The sequence below is a fragment of the Cygnus atratus genome, chromosome 5, assembly GCF_013377495.2.
Source record: "Cygnus atratus isolate AKBS03 ecotype Queensland, Australia chromosome 5, CAtr_DNAZoo_HiC_assembly, whole genome shotgun sequence".
Classification (NCBI taxonomy): domain Eukaryota; kingdom Metazoa; phylum Chordata; class Aves; order Anseriformes; family Anatidae; genus Cygnus; species Cygnus atratus.
Genome location: NC_066366.1, coordinates 18,720,312 through 18,741,316, shown reverse-complemented (window position 1 = coordinate 18,741,316; position 21,005 = coordinate 18,720,312). Strand labels below are relative to the sequence as shown.

The following is a 21,005-nucleotide window of genomic DNA, read 5'->3' as shown; positions in this document are numbered from 1 at the left end:
TGGGCTCTTTGTGACTTCAAACCACCTTGTATTTAATGGCAAAAAGATGTTGTGTGCTGAACATTGTGCTTATATTAAATTTGTCCTATCTTCCCCCAAATCAAGTGGGTAGTAAAGGTGCCATTAGCATGAGGTCCTCATTTCTTAATGGTCACCATGAAACTAAACGTGGCTCTTGATGCTGCCTGCCTTTACTGTAGTGACGAGCATGCTGGTTTTGTTTTAGCAAGCGGGGCTTCAAAGCAGGGAAATAGATGAAGTTTTAAAGGCAAAGCAGATAGAGATCTGGTAGTTGTTAAAAGGTGGTGTAAGACCACTGCGCAGCGTGGGCTCTGCAGGTTGTAAGAAAGAAGGTAATTGCTGTCACAGCTGTTAGTTGGCAGTAGCATTTAGCACTTAGCTGCAGGATAGTCATAAAAATTAAAACCTTACAATTGTTTTAATGTTACCGAGTCCTTCCTGTTACTTTACCAGTGGTTATGGGATGTCTTTCTTCATTTAAAAAGGGATATACTTTGCTATCAGACCATGACAGTCATGTTATATTTGTAGTTCTTTAGCTGTATTCTTGTCAAGGTCAAGACTGTCTTAGAGAGTCACAATCCAAAAGTTTATAAACTTTTTTTGTAAGAACAATACTGTGTGACTGGGAACTGAACTTAAAACTTTATTTGTTCTCAGCCCGTTACAAATATTTGATTGCTTTTATTTGTCAGTAGATGTGCAAGGTGCCATTGCCTTGCTTATTGGTATGATTTTAGTCGTGGGTGGGGACAGACACTTTCCTCCCATGGAAGTGTGTTCAAATGTGCTCTCCTGCTGTCTTTGCATCTCAAAACATGTATACCTGAAAAAAGAACCTTGCCAGGGCTGAGTGGAGTACTAGCTACACCTAACCTGGGTGCTTTGATTCTAAAACGCAAATTATAAATCCAAATTAATCCCTAACTCTCTACTGACTGAATAGGAAATTGTTCCTGAGATTGGACTTGTAGGGATGGGATATCAAAGGTAAACAGTCTTAAAAATAAAATAAAATTCTGCACCTCTCTGTGGTTGTCTGTGGAAAATGACTCAAATTCCACAACCCCTGTAGGTTGTTTCCTATCTTTTGTAGTATAGGAAACACCTGTGTGTGTGTGACATGTTTTGCAGTATAGGAAGCTGGCTTCCTTCTAGGGCACAACAGAATGCAGTGATGCTGAAGTTCTTCCACGGTAGCTTGTTCTTTGAACTACACTGACCCAATCCTCCTTTACTCCACACTCAAGGATTCTTAAAATTAACTTCAGCTTTTCAGAGAAACGTGCAAGCTGCAAGGCTGGTGACCAGAATTCAGTGGAGTTGCTTTTTTCTCCCCTGAAGTGGTAGCCCTGTGCAGCCAAGAATTAAATTCTTAGTGGATGTAGGAAATGTAACCACAGCGCTGATCCTCGCCATCGTGACAGGGCAGGTTACAGGTTATGTCAGTGTCTGTAACGTATTTGTTGGGAATGGTGAACGCTATGATTGTGGTGATTAAGGTGGTCTTTGGAAATGTGAATTAGAATAAGATAGTTGGGTTGGAAGGGGCCTTCAGAGATCATCCAGTCCAACTGCCTGACGCTGCAGCGCTGAATTGGTGACCGAGGTTACGTATTGCATCTACTGAGTAGTACGATGCAAGTAAAAATGGTAGATTCATTTTACTGTCCATGTCTTTTGTAGAGAAATGTCTCAATTGTATTATAGAAAACCTGAAAGAACAGCTAGTGAATCCAAGGTGGCAGTTAAAAATACAGAAATGAAATATGGAGGAGAAATAGATGGTGTATTTTTCTTCCTTTTTTTTTTTTTAATTGCAGCTAAACCAGCTACAAAGCTTTGTTCCTAGGCTTTCAAGCATTTCACGTTAACTTCTGGGGATAGTTTCAAAGCTGTAATGATCCTTAACAAAGTTGCCTTGCTGCTTGTTGCACTGCTGGTGACTTAACTTTATGGGATGGTCATAAGATTTGCCAAAATCTGTGTGGAAGTATAAAAGACTAAGGTTTGATCTTCAGTAAATAGACTTCTGAGTTTTTACTTAGCAGGAAATATTTTTTTTGAGGGGGAGAGGGTATATCTTGTAATGCTGTTATGAAATGGTGAAGTGTTTAAGTTCTGGGCTAGCATTTTAAATGGCTTGCGTTCTTTGAGACTCTTTTCTCCAAATGCATGGAGTAGGCCTATAGGCCAGAAGCATCAGTGCTGCTTTCAGTAACTGTTTGCCCTGCCTTTGGGTTAATGGTAACATTAATTCAGTGTTTCCTACTCACGGAGTGTAAAGTAACACTTACAGGATGGAGTTGAGGCCTCTTCTTACGCTGGGAGAAAACAGAGAGATGTTGGTAGCTAGAGAGAAAGGGGCTTGGAGGAAGGAAAGGCTGATAGAAGTATTGTAGTTAGTTATGGTGTTGGAGCCTAGTCTTGAGAGGGAGAGGACCTTGGAGAAAATCAGAGAGGAGACAGCCAAATGAAATGTTTCTTCAAGTATTTCAATTAGGGCCACAGCAAGAAAAACTTTGTATCCCTAGCCCATGGCATGTTGCTTGAAAGGGCTTATTTTGTCTGCCTGCACTTCATGATATTGCTCAGTTGATCACTTCTGTGTCAAGATTTGTGAGTGTGAAAATAATCTCCCTTTGAAAAAAAAAAATTTCATCTAAATCACTACTAGATCTTTGAGGAGGACTTGCCCTGTAGTCTGCTCGTTGCTACTGTGACGGAGTTCTAACAGGTGCCAGGTAGCAACTAAACTCTTCTAATGATCCAGTGGGAAGAATTGAAACAGCCTTAGAAAGATTTTGAAGGCCACTGAGGAAACAGAGTAGGCTTTACATTCTGCTTTACAATGTGGCTTTTTCATTATACGTAGGATGTATGTTGCAGGTGGAAGAAGGTACCTTACTCTGTCTGGCAATGACAGTTTTTCTGGTGGTGTCAAAATGGAAGAATTGCATGGGGAAAGCGTGCATTCCCTCAGTGGAGGCACCAACTGCACCTGTGTCTGGAAAATGTGGTGTAACTGCAATGTGCACACCCTCTAAAAGCACGGTGTGCTGAAACTCAGGTTACCGAAGTGGTTTGCTCTAAAATATAAATTACCTGGGGAGTAGGGGCAAGGGGGAAGAAGGAGAACTTAACAGCTGCTTCAAACCCTGTGCAAGATGCCTTCTCAGCGATTGTCCATTATTTTACTGGTTTTCAGACTTCTTCTAGAACTTATTTTTGGTGATACTCCAGAAAATAGCCATTCATTGAACTTATGTAAGTGAGACTTGGTGAGATCTTCTAATTCAAAGCAGTTTTTCTTAGTTTGGTAAGCTGAATCTCAGCAAAGTCAAGCTAATCATGCCTCTGTCCGCACTTTCATTGTGTAGTTCTAAATGCCTGCCATTTAAATAATGTGGGGGAAGGGGCTGTGCTAGTAGTTTTATATACAAAAGTTGGTGGTAAAATGCTTGTGGAGGATATTGAACTTCTCTTCAGTTGTTAATCGTTGAGTTGTAAGGTAACCTATCTATTTGCATCCAGTGCTTCACTGACATTCTACGTGCAGTGAAATTATTTTCCCTCTTCCAACTACTTCACCTTCAGTATATCCACAGAGACTGACACAGTTCTCTAGACTGTTCCCCTGTATATACTTAGTTCTGTGAAGGAAAGGAGGGTGTTTGTACTTAAGGTTAAAGGTTGAACTAAAACCATAATGTCAGCACTAAACTAGGAAAGATTCCAAACGGTGCTAAAGCATTTGTCTAAATGCAGATACCAACGTTTAGGTAAGCAAATGTGGTAAAGTAGCATCATTTTCCTTGTATCCAGGTGACCATCGTTATATTTATTTCCCTTGCTTGACAGATATGTTGGAATAACTTTTTTTTTAACTTTTGTACTAGGGGCTGTGTTGATAAGCAAGGAAACTGAAGGGATTGTAGAAAAAAGCGTAGAGAGGACCCAAGCTTTTTGGTGCATAAATTCCAGATTAGGAATCCGCTTCCTCAAGTGGAAGTAAAAATCAAGGATTTATTTTAACCTGCTTAAATTGCAGATTAAAAGAGGAAATTCAGCTCTTCTTGTCATGCTATCAGACCTGCACAGCCTTTGAAGGGTGTTAGGGATTCCAGTCTTCAGTTTGAAAAGCAAAACATGTTTGTTGTGATACAGTCATGTTAGCCTGGGTGTGTGCACAGGGTGGATTTGGTCAGTTCTGTCTGTCCTCATAAGATATGGTAGCACAGAAATCAAAAAAAAAAAATCAACCTACTCAGGGGCTCAGTTCTTGATATCTTTATTAAAAGGCAGCTGACTGGAGCTTCATGAAGGCAAGCAGTGCCACGGTGCTGGAAGCTGCTGCTAACTTCTGCTGCTGAGCTGCTAACAATATTAAGAAGACCAAGATGTTGCTTAAAAAGAAAACTTGTAATACTTGGTTATGCCGTCCATACAGAAGGAATACTTTTTGCTGCCCTGGTTAGAAATTACTGAAGAAAGCAGCTTTCTTCTGTCTCTGTATTTTCATGCACCTCGAAATTTGATTTGCATCCAAATTTAAAGGTTTAATCAACAAGGTGAAAAGGAGGATGAACTTAACTGAACAGTTAAAGGTTATCCCGATGAAGTGGGCATGTTTGCGTTATATTCTGCAGTGCCATGATAGAAATGGCCAAGCCAGTTAGGCTTATGCTTTGATGTTTACAGTGTGCCATGCCAAGTACAGATTTCAGTTCAAAAAGCTTTGTGACCGGGTAGCCTGCAGTTGTATTCAGGTTAATTAAGGCAAGCGCGGCATAGGTCTGAGTAGCGTTAATGCAGCAAAGTGACTGACACAACTGTATTGTCTTCTCTTAATGCTGCTTTTGGTACTATCTTAAACCTTTTAAACCTTTGTTTCATACTGTTGCCTAATACTGGTAAGCATGTTCAAACAATAGTCTTCTCATCCCTTCCCTGCTTATTTTCAGCAGTGTATTTTCAGCAGTGACAGAGTGAGGCAGATTAAGTGAGAAGTTGACCCAGAACCAGTGCAGCCGTGATGGTAAATATATTGTTATTTTTCCCCTTCGAAGTCCTTTTTATCCCTGCCCATGGCAGTGTTTGGAGCTAGAGGATCTTTAAGGTCCCTTTCAGCTCCGACCATTCTATGGTTCAATGTTTAAGAAATTGTTGGAGCACAAACAGGGAAACCCCTGCGCTTGTTGGGAGTACCTACAGGTAAAGAAGAGAATAAATGCATTTAAGAAAACACTTCTAAAATTCAAACATCTAACTGTAAGGCTGCCTCCTTAATTTACAATTTTTTTTCTTAAATGTTCAAACAAACAGTGGTACTGCTGAAGCAGTAAGTTAGTAGTACTGTTTTGTACATTTTTGGAGAAGTAGTGCAGGAATCCAGGATCAGTGTTGTGGGTTTTCATCTACCTGAGAGAACAGTAGAACTGATGCAAAATTGTCTTATTTTAGCCTTATGTCTTTTTTTCTTACTTGTAACCAGATCCTGAACTTTTGTACTGCAGTCCTGCAGTAGCCTAACCCCATGTAACTTTGGGCAGAGATGGAAGAGATGAATCCTGGTTTCCCTGTCCCTAACGGTGCTTTCTGCTCCTTGGCCACGCTGTCCCTGGTGGTTGGCAGACCCTTTGAGCTGTTCCAGCATGTGGACTTGGCAGAAAAACTCCTTCCCTGCTTCCTCTGCCAACTCCATTTGTCACTTCTTAAAGTGCATTTTCACTCTGAAATGGCTTGGCGGAAGTTTGACAGGTGAGGTGTCGGGAGCCAGCAGGGAGGGACTGCGCTGCCTGGGGTAGTGTGGCACTGCTTAGCGTGCTGCAGCACTGCTCTGAGACCTGATAGGATTGCATTTTTCGTCCTTATTTTGGTTGTGAATGGTGACATGTGAGCATATATATGTAGTCTTTAAGCAAAGTGCTTGGAACTGATAGTCTAAACCACTTCAAGTCCTGGTGTAAGTGAGCCATTTCTTAAGTTGTTTAAAAGTCACCTTAGGTATTGTGTAGATTTTTTTTAAACTTGACTAGTTCACAAATTAGTATACTAGCTACATCAATTGTACTTGCTTCTCTGCCCTTCAGCTGTCTGTCCTACCGAATTCATGGTGGTGGACAAAGTTTTTAGGCCTCTTTTCTTTGAGGACTGTCTTTTTCAGTGAATTGCTTAAATGTGGGTTTCTGGGGAGGAGATGTTGCTGATTTATTTCTGTAGTAAGCTGTATGATACCAGAGCTCTGAGGACATATCTGTTTTTTTTTTTTCCACCAGACATTTGGAGAGATGTGGTAAGGAATGATGATGATGCTATTTAGTCTCTTACATGATGATTTTGCACTGCTCTGCATTGAGCATTCACACTTAACAGTTTTGTATTGATAGACTGTAATTTCACTGGAAAAAGTAGAAAAATGTACCTTACAATCTTGTTCTTAAGTGCAGTGTTACATTAAAAATGCTTGCATTTGATCTGAATGCAGTACGTTCCAAATAGGGAATAAAACTAAACGGCATAGTGGCACATTACTAATTACTAATTGTGGTCCAAACACCTTCATTGTTCCCGAATTGATGCTGGGGCCCTGCTGGTTGTGTCAGGCTCATTGCCCCTGCGGTGAGGGTGGGGCTACAGAATCAGACTGGAATTTTTGGAAATGCCAACACTTGGAACAAGAGCTAATGTTGTGTGATGATGTATTTATGAATGTTTCCTACATCACACACAAAGAAGAGATGTTTACTTCAAGTGTACTAGGGTATACTTTGGGTATAGTAAGTTATATGTCACTGTTTTAAATGCAAGAGGTGAATTACTGCAAGAGCAGCACTATTCAGTGCCTTGCAGTTGTGCATCCTGACTTAAAGAAAGTGCAACAAATGTTGCGGTGGCCTCTGTAAGCAAAGAATAGATTTGAAAAGACCTTTTTAGCTTTGCTGTGTGGTCAATAGAGCCGTATGGGAACTGTTTTACAAAAAGACCATGCCCCAGTCAATGCAGCATTAGTACAACTTTAGTGTGTTCATGGCAGCTGGTTGCAGAGTTTTTAACCTCTCTATCTTAAAAAAAATAAAATAAAGTTCATTGGGTAATGCTTTAGGACAGGCTGTACCATGCTGTTGTTTCACGTGAACAGTGATGCTACTGTAGATAGCTGTGCATTGCTTTATTTCTCAGGTAAATCAAATGAACGTATCACCACGTGTTCTCGTGGTGAGGAGTTTTCATGGTGTTATGTTTGAATACTTTGTTAGAGCTATTGTTATGGTGATGGAGCCATGTTAAAGTGGCTGAATTGTTACTGGATGTAAGCCATCCCTGGAAAGCCAAAGTCTTATACCTGACCCACCTCGTTGATTGTTTTTCTTCTCTTACTTTAAGGAAAGAACTGTTTCTTTTCCCTTTATCCATAATACAGCCCCTCTCAGTATCTCATCTGCTTTGTAGAGGGGAACAGCCTGAGTCAGCAAGTCATCCGTACCACTGAGTGGAAGTCATTCCTTAAACGAAACTCTGCTGTTCTAGATTCTGGGATGGACTCAGCATCCTGACTCACTAGAGCAGGCTTCTTGTGGAACACCCTTCCCAGGGTATGCTGTAACATTTGCACTGCCAGTATCTTGTTCATTTCGATTACACTAGCATTTTTTTCTCCATGTAATCCTGCTGTATTGAATTCAGAAGCTGATTGTTCTGGTAACTAGGCAATGGTATTTAAACTAAAGTTTTCAAACAGAAGAATAGAGAAATATCAGAAAGCAATCTGTGTAAGGAGAGTAGTAATAGTGGCTTTCATTTGGATAAATTAATCTTTGCAGATTTGTACTGTATTGCCCGTGCCAACTCTTCTGAAAGTTGATTAAGCTAAACAGGCTTCCAATTTTGCTTTTACATGACATAATTGAGGAAGTGACGTTCTGTTCCGTCCTGGAGCTCTTCTTCTGAACACGTGTACATTTGTAATCCAGAAATGACAACCAAGACAACTTTGGTAAAGCAAACCAAATTCAGTACACTTGTTTACTTTTTCTGGGCTAGTAACCCACTTGACTCACAAGGGATTGGCAAATCTGCTTGACATTTGGACCTGAAGGTCTAAGGATGAAAAACATGTTTGACCTTTGAAAGTATTATGGTCAATATATTACACTGACCTTCAGTTCATGTGTATGTTGGTTACTAAAATAGCCTTAGAGAAGGCTGTGTTTGGTGTTTGTGTATGTCAGGGCTTGGAATCTTTGTGCTGTTAGCCACAAAATGGAAATGTGGTGACTTCTGTTTCCAGAACTGCTGGGTGGTAGCAAATAAGGTGATATTGCAAGCAGTGGAACATAACCAGCCCTAAAAACAAAACCCCACATTTGTTGGATGATTGTTTAACTGGAATGCAAATGTTTATCCTAGTTAAGAAGGAATATTTTTAGTACGTTTCTTTAGGTTGATATAGGCTATTAAATAATCTTCAAGGCTCAAGAAACACCTTTGAAGGCACATACTCTTTAACATGGGAGGTGTAAAATTAGGTCATTCTCTTTTCTTTGCTAGCAGTGTATTTGGAATGGTTTGGAGGTGTGCTCTTTTCTTTTTTTTAGCTGAATATATAGTTGTGACAAACTGATAGTAGAGCATTTCAACCAAATACTAGGCAGACATTGACATGATCTAATGAACTTGTTACTATACTTGATATTTTTTTAGTTGTTGGTACTTTATCCTGTTTTAAATGAACCCATTAATATTACCCTGTTCCCAAAAGGAACAGGTCTTGTCTTGAAACCTGCCTCTTAAAGCAAAATCAAAAAGCCTCCTGTAACTGTTGGAGGGGGAAGGTTAATTTTGGTGTTAAATTTTTCTTATTACTGCCAGAAACAGCTACGCTAAAAAAAAGCATCAACTGATAGGGTGCTTTTTCTTGCCTATTTGGTGTTGACTAAAGCACAGGCGGGTAAGCATTAGGCAGAGGCCAATTATGAATGCCTAGTAATGCTCTTTAACATTACTTTGCTTTACACTGAAGGAATTAAGTCAAAATCAGGTCATCTTAGTGATGAATTGTAAGTGACCAAATGCTGTCCCAAAACAGCTGGTTACTTTGCAAGTCTCTGTGTAGATTGTTTTATGTGGTTGTTTTTTTAAAACTAATTTCAAATTGAAACTGGCTAAATTGTGTATACTTAAGCCAATGTAACTGGCATTCTTAATGCTTGTATGTTTATTTCTCTACCACTTTGTGGATAAATCAGATCTTAATATATTTATCTATACCTGAAGACATGACTTCATATGAAGTTGCTAATAGTTTTTTTCAAGTCTGGATTCATGTTAGATTCCATAGTCAAGTGCAAATTATAAAGGCAGCTTTACTTCAGTGACACAAAACATCTCCCTTTGCCCCTCAGAAGTGAAGGGGGATATTTAAACTTGCTAATAACAATTTTCTTTCAGATGACAAAGCTGTTTTTGAACTTACTTTCAGAGTACGGTGCACTGGACTGACACTTTTCACAGCAAACTGTTTCCTCCTTCAGTTCACGTGTCTTATTTCCTGCAAAGCAGCGCTTTTGTTCATGCAGTTGTTGAACTATTGAATAGAAAGTGTTAACAACATTAAATTATAAAATGTCTTTTTTGTCGTTGTAGGAAGAAATCTGCTTCATCTAATTCAATCCTAATTCAGTCCTGCTAATCTGCTAATACTGTAGATTGAAAGATTTTTGCTGTTGCCAGGATATCCTGTAATGGGCAAGGAGCCTGAGAGAGTACAAATTCTGTTTTTTTTAACTCTTTAAAAGCTTTTGTTTAACAGGTAAGAAACGTTGCTATTAAGCTTCATCTATAGCAGTATATTTAGCTTTTGCATCTATAAAGCCTTAGCTTAAATTTTAAGTGGTTCCTGAATGCTCTAACTTTTTTCATATCTATGATGTTCACTAAAGGCATTCGTTTACCTGATTTCTGTAGGTTCACATTTGCCACCTTCCAAGCTGCTCTTCTGTTCTGCAGTTTAGATTTCGTGGCCATTCCTTCCCTTTTCTTGCAGCTTTTTTCTGACTACTTTCTAGCATACTGTTTTTAAATTTGCCTTTTAATCCATCCTGCTGTTACAGTACCTTCTTTCTCACTGCCCCTTTTCCCCCCTCTTCCATTTGGTCTTAGAATGAGAATCAAGAGTCATCTAGACACACTGTTGTGGTTATTCTATTTGTTTTACAGGGAACGTGTTTTAAAGTGTTTTGATTTTGTGCCAGGAAGTGTATCAGCTGCCCAGCCTCCAATTCTTTGAAGAGTTTCAAAGCAAATGTGTTCATGAACTGACATATTAGGTATGAATGACATTTAGCACTATAGGTTCTTGTGTCAGAGTATTATACTGTCTTCTGCAACTGAATTCTTGGTATCAAACTACATTGTTCTGAGTATTATTTAGTTTTCTTGTTATAGTATTGCTGAACCCGTTCTTCTCAGTACATAACTTCATTTCTATTCTGAAGATAATCAGAAGAGTTCAAAATAACAAGAATTGACTGAATTCCTTGACTGATGACTATTTTAAATGTGTAAATGTTTGGCTGTTGAATAGTTTTCTAGTAACTCCACTTAATCTTTTCTATGTGGGAAGGGGAGATCAGTGTCTAATTTGTAATTGTTGTAGGTGATTAAGATTTATATTGATTAACACTTGTTAACCAGTGTCTTGAGATCTTGTAGGAATTTGACAAGGATACAGTTGTTGCTTGGTATAAAATTGCTCTTGTAACTTCATTATGAGCTGCGGATTTCAGCTGGGCTGTTATGACCTCATGAATTCTGAGGAATTGGTGACTTTGAGTCAAAGTGAACTACTTTGGGAGTTGTTTGTATACTTCAAGTCATAGAAACTGACTACTGGGACATTAAGCCATAATAGGTGTCTGTGTATATATGCACATGACGGATATAATACGTATTACGTAAAAATTCATATATTTGCACTTCTGGTCTTAGACAAAAGTGCAGCTACTATAATAAATAAGGGAGACGGGAATGACAAACAAGGGTTTGTCTGTCCCAATTCTTAGCTCCCCTGCAACCCATAGCAGGACTCTTCTTCCCCTGCGAAGTGGAGTTACTTATTTAAGAAGAAGGGAGTGGAAGTCCTTAATTGTTAGATAATTTTCCTCCTCATTAGGAGGTGGAGGCAGCTGTTTAAGAGTACCAAGACAGTAATTTTCATAACATTCTGTTTCCTAATGTGTTTCTCTTCTGGTCAAGAGAAGACTAGATCACATTTCACACCAGTATGTAGTTACTTTCTGAAAGTATAGTTGTTAGCTGAGAAATATATGTGCTCTAAGTGGGTGTGATGTCTGGACCTAATCATATCCATAGCATGATGTTAAATTGTAGAGTAGTCAATGAACTTGCTGAATTGTTTCTATTGTATTCCCAAACATAATTTGGTTACACAGGAATTCTTGATAGTATTTGGAAGAAGCAGTCTTTTGTTTTGGTATGTAGGTGAAACTCTACCTGCCGAAGGTCCAAAACACTGAAATCTCACTAGGTTATTTACAAGGAACGCTACCCCACAGTTCCTGGATCTTACAGCTTAATGATGGTAAGGTCTTACTAAGATGTTTCCCCTTACACTGTGTTTTGTTTCATGATCCAGTACCTACATTCCTTAAAACTCTACTGTACTACTTTTATTTTTGATTGTTAGGTGTAATGTAGTTGAATATAGGATTTGGAACAGTAACTTGTATCTTTCTAGCTAACAATCTAATTCATTTTGAGTGTTTAATTGAAAATTTATGTAAAAATTGCCTATTGGGTAAGCCTGGTGTCTGTTGCATTATACAAAATAATTTGAATAATGCGAGTAAGGAATAGTCAGGGAGAGGTTTTTACACTTAAACATTTATCTTCTGCCCAATTCAAACAGTATGTTTCATCAGTCCCTGTATTTGTGCCCTGAACTCCTAATGCAGAAGAAGCAATGTGTGTGCCTGTGCATGAGAAGTTTTCTTGCATTTATCAAGTGGAAAAAGCGTAGAATTCAGTTACGGAATAACTGTATATTAGTATAAATTACTATTATTTTATGGAAAATAACAGTTTTGGTCCAAGCTAGATTACAGGTGGCGTATGTTCGTAGTGTTGTGTTGTTTAAATTGCCCTTGATTCCAGACTAAATGCATATGTGCTAAGTTTTCCTATATAATAGGTCTGGAGATGTTTTATGCTATGAGGAATTGGCCTTCTGCAAAGAAAGGTCAGGCAGTTGTAGGCAACAGGTTTACAATGGGTAATACTCTGGCTGAGTGAAACTGGCAGTTTAAAACGGAGCTGCTGGAGTTATTCTCTGTCAATTTTGGTCGCTGATATTTCTGCCTAGCTCTAAATTTTTTCAGGCATGTACTTATATTTAGCTTTGTTTTGAACAGATAGTACACCTCCAGTGTCAAAATAAGGACTTCATAAATGCTAGTGTGGTATCTAATTAACTGCCCTGGCTTGGGGGAAAATAAGCTGGAAACTAAGTGTACTTAACCAATTGATACAGAGTTGAGCTGGCAGAAAGACATGCTTAGCATTTTAAAGAAACCACTTAATAAGTCTTAAATGTCTTAGAAATGGTGCTAAATTCTTAGTTTTATCATTAAAAGATTTTCGTGTTCCTCACTACTTCCCTAAGCATACTTGCATGTTTCCTGTTTAGAAGGCAGTAAATTGTTTGCAGTGAAAAATCTATATAAAATCACTAAGAAATGTAAGACTTCGAGTGTTTTTGGGTGGCACCAAGGACTACTGTTGTAGCTGCTCTTCTTATATCCAGTGATCAAGTTGTCTTTTGCTAGTTGCTGCCCAAGAGCTCTAAAAGTCTGTTTGGCCGAAATAGACTGTATAATTTAGGATATATTCAATCATCGAAAAGTTTGTTGGTGCAAAAGTAACTGGTATGTTCATCTGTGCACTTGTACCTTTATATTTTCTTCATATGGGGTTCATAGAGAAAAATGAGCTACATGCTGAATTTGGTGTCTGATAGTTCAATTTTTATTACTTCTTATGTAGCATTTCTTAGACTTAATACATTACAGAAACTTCAGTTTAACATCTGATATACTCCTAAGTTTTTCTTGCTTGTGTAATGAAATTGAGTATTTTTGTAAAAAAAAAAAAAAAAAAAAAAAGTGTGAAGTTCCTGGTGGAATTTTTGTATGTGTTTCTAATATATCCAGCAGTCAAGTAAAACGCAGTAAAACAGTACTTTTACCTAAAGCTTTACCTTCTTAGTTCTATTTCTGTGCTGGTTTAGATGACCATCTCTGCTTTGTAGCTACCGGCCCTCAGCTGTTAGGTAGAAGCTACCAAGGTGGAATTAACTGCTGGTAAAGTATGTTTCTTGTATTTGTCTTACCTAGGTAAGATGCTTAAGTCTTGAACTGAAATAAGCAGCTCTCTTGGTTTTATTTACTGATGGGACTTTAAAGTAATAAGCGTGTTTTTGTCTGAAGATTTGAGACAGGAGATGGTCTCCAAAATTATCCTTGTAGGCTCATTTGACTAGAATTTACATGTTCATCCTATAGATTGAAAACAGGAATGTCTGTGTTCAGGAAAAGTGTTTAACTGCTACATCCACTGGAAGCTGTGGAAAGAGTTGTTCATTTAATTGTAACCAGCTTTTTTTTTATGGAGATGTCAACTAAGCATTTGGCCCTTAGAGACAACCACGGACCAGTTACTGTTAAACAAAATACATACAGTGTGGTTTTCTTCATCTGTAGGAGAAAGAAGACTTTTGTTTTCCCCCCTGGGGTGAAATCACTTCTAAGCTTTATTTCTTCCACTTAGCAAGCAGTTAAAATAAGAATTTCAGTTACCTGTATCTCAGAACAGTGACAGGTTTTCTTCATTTTACCAAACTGCTTTCTTTTAAGTCAGGTGTTAACTATATGGAATATTACTTCAGTATTCATTTAGAGAAGAATCTGTTAGAATATTAACTAAGGAAGGAAAATGTGCGTTTTTTTTTCTGACTGATACATATTCATTAGGAACTTTGATTGTCATAACTTGTATCAAGTCAATGTAAACTGTCATGGGAAATGTTTCTGTGCATTGGAAGTCTGTTAGTCTTGCTTGGTGGGAGCTTTCAAAGATTATGGAAAGCTAACTAAATGTTATTTGAGAGCCAAATATATGTAACAATTTTACCATACAATTTTTCTTTGCAAGTCAGATAGCTTTTAGTATTATCCTGCATTACTTCTCTTCATGTAGTATCTAATCTTGATTGTGGTTCATATTTGACAGTCTGTTGCATCTTGTGTTAAATCTTGTGTTTTGAGATTTTGAGGCTCCTATTGGAGCTGGAGTTGAACATTGGGAGTAACGCAACCCAGTTAACCTGTGGAGCTGACCATAAGTTAGCAGGTAGTGAAATTTTGAGAGGAACATAGCAGGAAAGTTGCCCACTCCTGATTTGTGGATATAAGCTTTAACTCTCTGCCTCTGTTAACGGGGTTGAAACTTGAAAAAGTATGAAAATAATTCAGAACTTCAGAACTGGTAGGTTTTGGGAGAGAGGGGGGAGAAGTAGTCTATGGGAGGAACAACTTTTTTAAACTTTGATTCAGAACTGTGGTAGGTTGATTCTAGATTATCATCGGTGATAACGCCTACGAAAATTCTCTTCTCTTCAGGGTTCCTGGACTTCCTCTTTGGCACATTTTATGGTGTTTATTTTTCCTTATTCCAAAGGACCTGGGCTCCTGTTGAAAAGTGATGGAGTAAACTCTGGCCGGCACCTGACATGTTGAGGGAGCACCCCCTAAAAGAGCTTGCCTGGGAGACAGTTTGCGAAATTACGCAGTAACATGTTTGCAGTAGTATGCCTCTTTTTTTGTTGTTGTTGCTATTTTCCATTGTTAAATTTCTCTTGAAACAAGTAATTGAGAAATAGATTGAAGCTACTGAAGTGAGCTTTAGTCAATGCAGAGGGATTTACATCTGGAATTATTTTTTTGGAAATTTGGAATTTGCAAGTAACCACTCTGTGCTACTTGTACTAAATGGGACGTGGGGGAGGTATTTGTACTTACTAGAGCAGTAAGGGGGGAAAAAAAACACAAATATTCTGTGACTCTTAATGCACTAGTTTTACTTGCTCACAGTGAGTCTGTGTGTAGCCCAAATAACCATAAGCCAATGTTCTTGATAACATTGTGTAATTTGATTTAAGATAGTGTGAAATTGAGTGTTTTCAAATCTGCTTGTAAGTTCACTAATAATTCTAGTAGAAAAGATTCTTTGTTTTTTAACCACTTAATTCTTGCATGGGCTCTCAGATGATTGTAAGTACTGATGCTGCAGTTGAAGTTATCTGTACCTTTTCTGGAATGATTTCTGATTGATTCCTATATCTTTAAACAGAAAGCTATGTAATCGGGGGGCAATTATGTATCCTTACAGCTTCTGACGAAAAATCTGACAAAAAAACCTTCTGACAAAAGCAAAGTAAGGTGGTACTAAGTGAACAGCATGCAATAATTAAGGCAACAAGGAGAACCCTAAAAGCAATTACAACCTCTCTGTAGTGAGTATACCAGGCTTACTCTAATTTTTAAGCCAAATACTGAAAGTCTTCTAATGAAGAGAATCTAAGAGTTTTGCTGGATCCTTGGATTTGTCTCTTATCTTGGCTATTGAAGTGCTAAATTTGATGCTTCCCTATCCTACGTAGCCATGGTAGGCATGCTGAATCCACTTGAACTTAACTAAATGCTTAATGCTGTCCTAGTAGAACAGTTCAGTTAGAAGGGACCTTCCAAGGTCATCTAGTCCAACTGCCTGAGCACTTCAGGACTAGTCAAAAAGTCGAAACGTAATAATGAAGGTATTGAGGGCATTATCCAAATGTCTTGAACAGGCAAGGGGCTTCAACCACTCTAGGAAGCCTGTTCCAGTATTTCACCACCCTCATGATAAAAGAAGTTTTTCCTAATGTTCAGGCTGAACCTCCCCCAGTGCAGCTTTGTGCCATTCCATCGTGTTCACTGGTTATTAGGGAGAAGAGGTTGCCTCTTAGGCTTCTTTTCTCCAAACTAGACAACTCAAGTGTCCTCAACCTCTCCTCATAGGACATGCCTTCCAGCCCTATTACTAGCTTAGCTGCTCTCCTCTGGATACTTGCAGGGACCTTTTTATCCTTTTTATATTATGGAGCCCAGAACTGCACACAATCTTCAAGGTGGGGTTGCACCAATGCTAAATATAGCGGGAGAATCACCTCTTGACTGGCTGTTTATGCTGGGTTTAATGCATTCTAAAATGCTGTTTGCCCTTGGCTGCCAGGGCATGCTGCTGGCTTACGTTGAGCCTGTCGCTGACCAGCACCCCCAGATCCCTTCCTGCTGAGCTGCCCTCCAGACACTTGTCTCCCAGTCTCTACCCATGTCCGGCATTGCTCTGTCCCTGGTGCAGCACCTGGCAATTTCTTTTGCTGAATTACTTGCCATTACTAATTGCCCAGTGCTCCCTTTGAAAGGCCTCTCTTCCTAAAACCTGCCAGTTTAGTACCATCAGCAACCTTGCTGTGGTTATATTGCAGTCCTGTATCTAGGTTATTGACAAAAATGTCAGGACTGGCCCTAGAATTGAGCCCTGGGTCAGGGCTGGTCACTGCTAGTGACTGGCTGCCAGCCAGCTATGGTTCCATTCACTACAACCCTTTGAGCTCTGTTGTCAAGCCATTTCAACACCCAGCATACCATGAACCTGTTTATCTTGAAGTTGGACAATTTGTCCAGAAAGAGGCTGTGAGGGACATTATCAAAGGCCTTATTAAAATTAAGAAAGATTACATCTGCTGCCTTCCCTCCCTCCACCAAGAGGGTGACCTTATCACAGAAGGAAACCAAATTACTGAGGCAGTACCTCCCCTTCATGAACCCATGTTGATTATGCCTGATGATAGCTTTGTTTTTTAAATGCCTTTTCATCAGCACCCAGGGTAATCTTCTCCCTAGCTTTTCCAGGGACTGAGATTACACTAATAGGTCAGTAGTTTCCTGGGTCTTCACTCATGCACCTTTTTTAGATGGGATTAGCATTGGCTAGCTACCAGTCAGCGGGGACCTCCCCAGCCTCTTAAGACTTCTGGTAAATTGTTGAGAGGGGTCCAGCTATGACATCTACCAACTGCCTCAGCACTTGGGTGAATCCCATCAGGCCCCACAGACTTACTAATGTTGAGCTGATACACTGGTCCTTCACAATTTTGGTGGCCACAGATGGAAAGTTGCTTACTTCTCCCCCAGTCATGGTCTTCTAACTCTGAGGGCTTGGCAGCCCGAGATTAGAGAATCATTTAGGTTGGAAAAGACCTCTAAGCGTATCTGGTCCAGCCTTTAACCTAGCACTGCCAAGTCTAGCATTCAACCATGTCACTGAGCTCTACATCTACACGTTTTCTGAAGACCTCCAGGGATGTTGACTCAACTACTTCCCTAGGCAGCCTGTTCCAATACTTTACAATCCTTTCAGTGAAGAATTTTTTCCTAATATCCGATGATCTGTCATTGCCATGAAAAACTGAGGCAAAATATGTTTTTTCTTCATAGTTACTTGTTAGGGAACTGTCTGCCTCTTAGTTTGAGTAAGGATAAAATGTTTCTGGTTTAGATATTGTAGTTTGTCATAAGAGTTGATATGACAAAGGCACGGTTTGATTGTTGTCTATAAACTCTCACCTTCTGCATATAAAACGGCAGTTTGCAGAAGTGTTCTTGCTCAAATTCACCTGTGTTCTCTGTTGGTAACCAAATGTCCACCCAGCTGATGATGTTACTAATTTTCAGCAGTAAATAACACTAACTAAACCCTTCACACTTGGAAGATGGTTACTAAAGGAGCAAAAAATGGTTGTTTTCTCTCTGAGTACTGCTTAAAACTATGCTGTTTACAGCCGTAGGGAAAACTCTTTCTTACTGATATCTGGTATCTCTTTCAATCCACTTTCTCAAATTCTGCATTCATACAAGACCAGCTGATGCTTTATCAGAGGTTAAGTGTTGCCATGTAAAAGCCTTGTTTTAAAGGGGAGAATGGAGCAAATGCTTGTAGTGACCTTAACGAGAGTGAAGGGAAAGCAAGAGTTTATTGGATTTGTGACTGAAATATTCTTTTCTGATAGCATACTTGTCTCAGGAGCAGCTGCTTGCAAGGTGTCTTAAAGAAACAAAACTAATATGGAGGTGCTAAAAGTGTTTTTATAAAGAAAAGTTCAATTGCTCATGCTGATGTTAATCTTCTGCGATGTTTCTTTACTTGGGGACACTGGCCTTTCAAGCATCTGCAAAAGAAATTTTATTGTCCCTTGTTTTCCAATTTTCCAAGTTTGTGGAGGGAGGTATGGTAAAATAGTAAGTCCTGCTCTGAAATTAGCTCCAACACTTGGCATGTGCTGCCTGCACATTAAATGATTATAATTCCTACACCTTTAGAGCTGTTCTCTTCAGCGACAGAGGTGGTACACTAGTGTGCTTATACTTTGCCCATTTTATCTTCTGCCAGATCTAGTAATTGCTGAACAGGTTGTTCTGAATCTGAGAACTGGGGTGCAGATCAGAAGCAGAGTAGCAAAAACATATTTATTAGAAGTTAACGTTTTTTTCTTTAATGCAGATTAGTGTTCTTTTCATGTAAGTAAAAACCCTGGAGCTGGCTAATTTTGAGTGTTAATATATACCAAGTAAATATATATCAGTCATCTTTAATCAAGTCTGATTTTGAAGCTTTGTGATGATCTTTCAGTATCTACTGTTGTGTTGTTCAAGTTCTAGAAAACTTCTGTGTGTGCAGGTCCCTTTGGGGTTAGAAGCTATGAAGTACTGCTATGAAGTATTTATACTGCTTAAATACATGTGTAAGCTTAATACTTTGTGTATTTTCTTCTTATCCAGACCAGCATGTTTTGGAAATTTGATCTCCATTCGTCATCCCACATCGATACACTTCTAGAGAGAGAAGATGTAACACTGAAGGAATTGATGGATGAAGAGGACGTCCTGCAAGAGTGCAAGGCTCAGAATCGCAAACTTATAGAGTTTCTGTTGAAGTCAGAATGTTTGGAAGACTTAGTTTCATTTATTATCGAAGAACCGCCCCAAGACATGGATGAAAAAATTCGATACAAGTAAGAACTTTTTTTGGGGTGGGTGGGGACTTAGGAAGGTAGAAAGAGGGGTGATTTACTCCAGTGTTAATTTGATAATGTTTTGAATTCCTGCATACTGCTCCTTAGTATAGTACTGTTAACTTTTGAGTAAGCTTGTTTTGAAGGGGCTTTATAGAACTCTTTAAATCATTCTAATGCTTGCATATTTTTTGAGTGGAAACCTCTTATCCAGAAATGCCTCCAAAACCAGTTGCTGCCTGAAGAAAATGTACAGAAATCAGAACTTGTGTGAAGAGTCTTTTTATTATGTTTTCATGTGATCAGAAATAGTGGAGTGAAAACCCCTATCTGGGTACTGTAGTTAGGTGCTTAGCCTTGTTTTATTGACAATTAGTAAGCTGTTTTGAAGATGCATTTTATAGCACTGTAGCACACCTTGTAAGAATATACTTAACACCTGTTTGCTGGTGTTTTCCTTTGCGGAGCTAGAAGTGTAAAAATTGGGTACGGACATGGTTCTTGCTACATTGCTGAGAAGGTTCAAACTCACAGTTAATCTAAGAGTTTGTATACAAGCACTTCTACCACTTTTGGCCTCTTTTACAGATGTCTGTGCGGCAAGCTGCTTTTTCTTGTGATAGTATGTAAAAAGAAAAATAAAATAGAGTACCCTCTTAGCTGCTGCACTTCTCTGTTCTTGATAAACCAAACCTCCACTGAGTGTTTTTAGCTGAGTTTAAAATAGTGTCTTTCACTTAAAAGCCTTAAATTGCTGATGCTGTTGTAATTATCTCTAGCGTGAGTGGGTGATAGTACTGCTTCATGACACAGGGCCAGAAGTACAATTCAGAACACTGAGTAATTAAGAGGCCATCAAAACCAGTAAGATCCTGTATTTGGCAATACTAACTACTTTTGCAGGCTTTGTTGGTCTTTGGCTAGCTTAGTGAGTCTCTACACAATTGCAACAGGTATAGAAGTATTAATCCTGAAGAGATTGATTTTGACTTTTTTTAATGTAATCCCCATTATTGGAAAGTGGCAAACACTGGGGATGGAGCAGTATCAATCTGGTAATATCAACCTGCTTAATTTCTTGGTAGCTAATTTCTTCCTCTTCCAAAAAAAAAAAAATAGTTTTCTGAAATGAGAGGTCAATATTTGAACAGCTGGCTTTAACAGTGGATCTTAAAATAAAAGCCTGCCCTTTCTTTTCCCTACTTCCCCAGTGCTGTCCTATTTCAACTGAAGAATGTAGTAGTCCATTTCCGAAATGAAAGAATGCAGCTTGTAGCCTAAATGTGTAGTTGTTACCTTGCAGTAGTTTGCCTTTTTTTTATTAGTGCAGAGCTATTCTTCTTGAAAAATTGGTCAGAAACCGTACCAGGTTTTGATTTAAAAGTTGAAGGTGTACCTTCTTTGAAGTACGAGTGATGAATGGAGATAAACATGTGTACACTTTTTTTCTTCCTTTTCCCCAGATATCCAAACATATCCTGTGAGCTGCTTACTTCAGATGTCTCACAGATCAATGATAGGCTGGGAGAAGAAGAATCATTACTTATGAAACTGTACAGCTTCCTCTTAAATGAATCTCCTCTAAACCCTTTACTTGCCAGTTTCTTCAGCAAGGTGCTAAGTATTCTTATAAGCAGAAAACCAGAACAGGTAAATATTTAAAAGCTCTCCAGTTTAACAGTTTCAGATTTGCCTGAGCTATTTGTCCAACAGTAACTGCCTGCATGCCAATGCTTACCTTTTGCCTTAGCTTAGCTCAGTATTTGCATGGTGGTGTCTTCATCAAATTACTGTT

The 21,005-nt window shown here is 38.9% G+C and overlaps 1 protein-coding gene across 12 annotated transcripts in view; it reads left to right on the top strand.

Moving 5' to 3' along the window:
- PPP6R3 (protein phosphatase 6 regulatory subunit 3) overlaps positions 1–21,005 on the top strand; it is a 59,436-nt gene that overhangs the window by 6,468 nt on the left and 31,963 nt on the right. For 3 of the 12 annotated variants that reach the window (XM_035552258.1, XM_035552253.2, XM_035552240.2), the window contains exons 2-6: positions 9,667–9,832; positions 10,240–10,349; positions 14,776–14,903; positions 18,978–19,210; positions 20,674–20,860. In XM_035552258.1, coding sequence (XP_035408151.1) covers positions 14,892–14,903; positions 18,978–19,210; positions 20,674–20,860 — 432 coding nt within the window. In that variant the 5' untranslated portion in view covers positions 9,667–9,832; positions 10,240–10,349; positions 14,776–14,891. Of the gene's footprint in view, positions 1–9,666; positions 9,833–10,239; positions 10,350–11,523; positions 11,624–14,761; positions 14,904–15,486; positions 15,611–18,977; positions 19,211–20,673; positions 20,861–21,005 lie in introns of those variants that run through there. The other 9 variants (XM_035552263.2, XM_035552245.2, XM_035552242.2 and 6 more) reach the window with 7 other exon arrangements.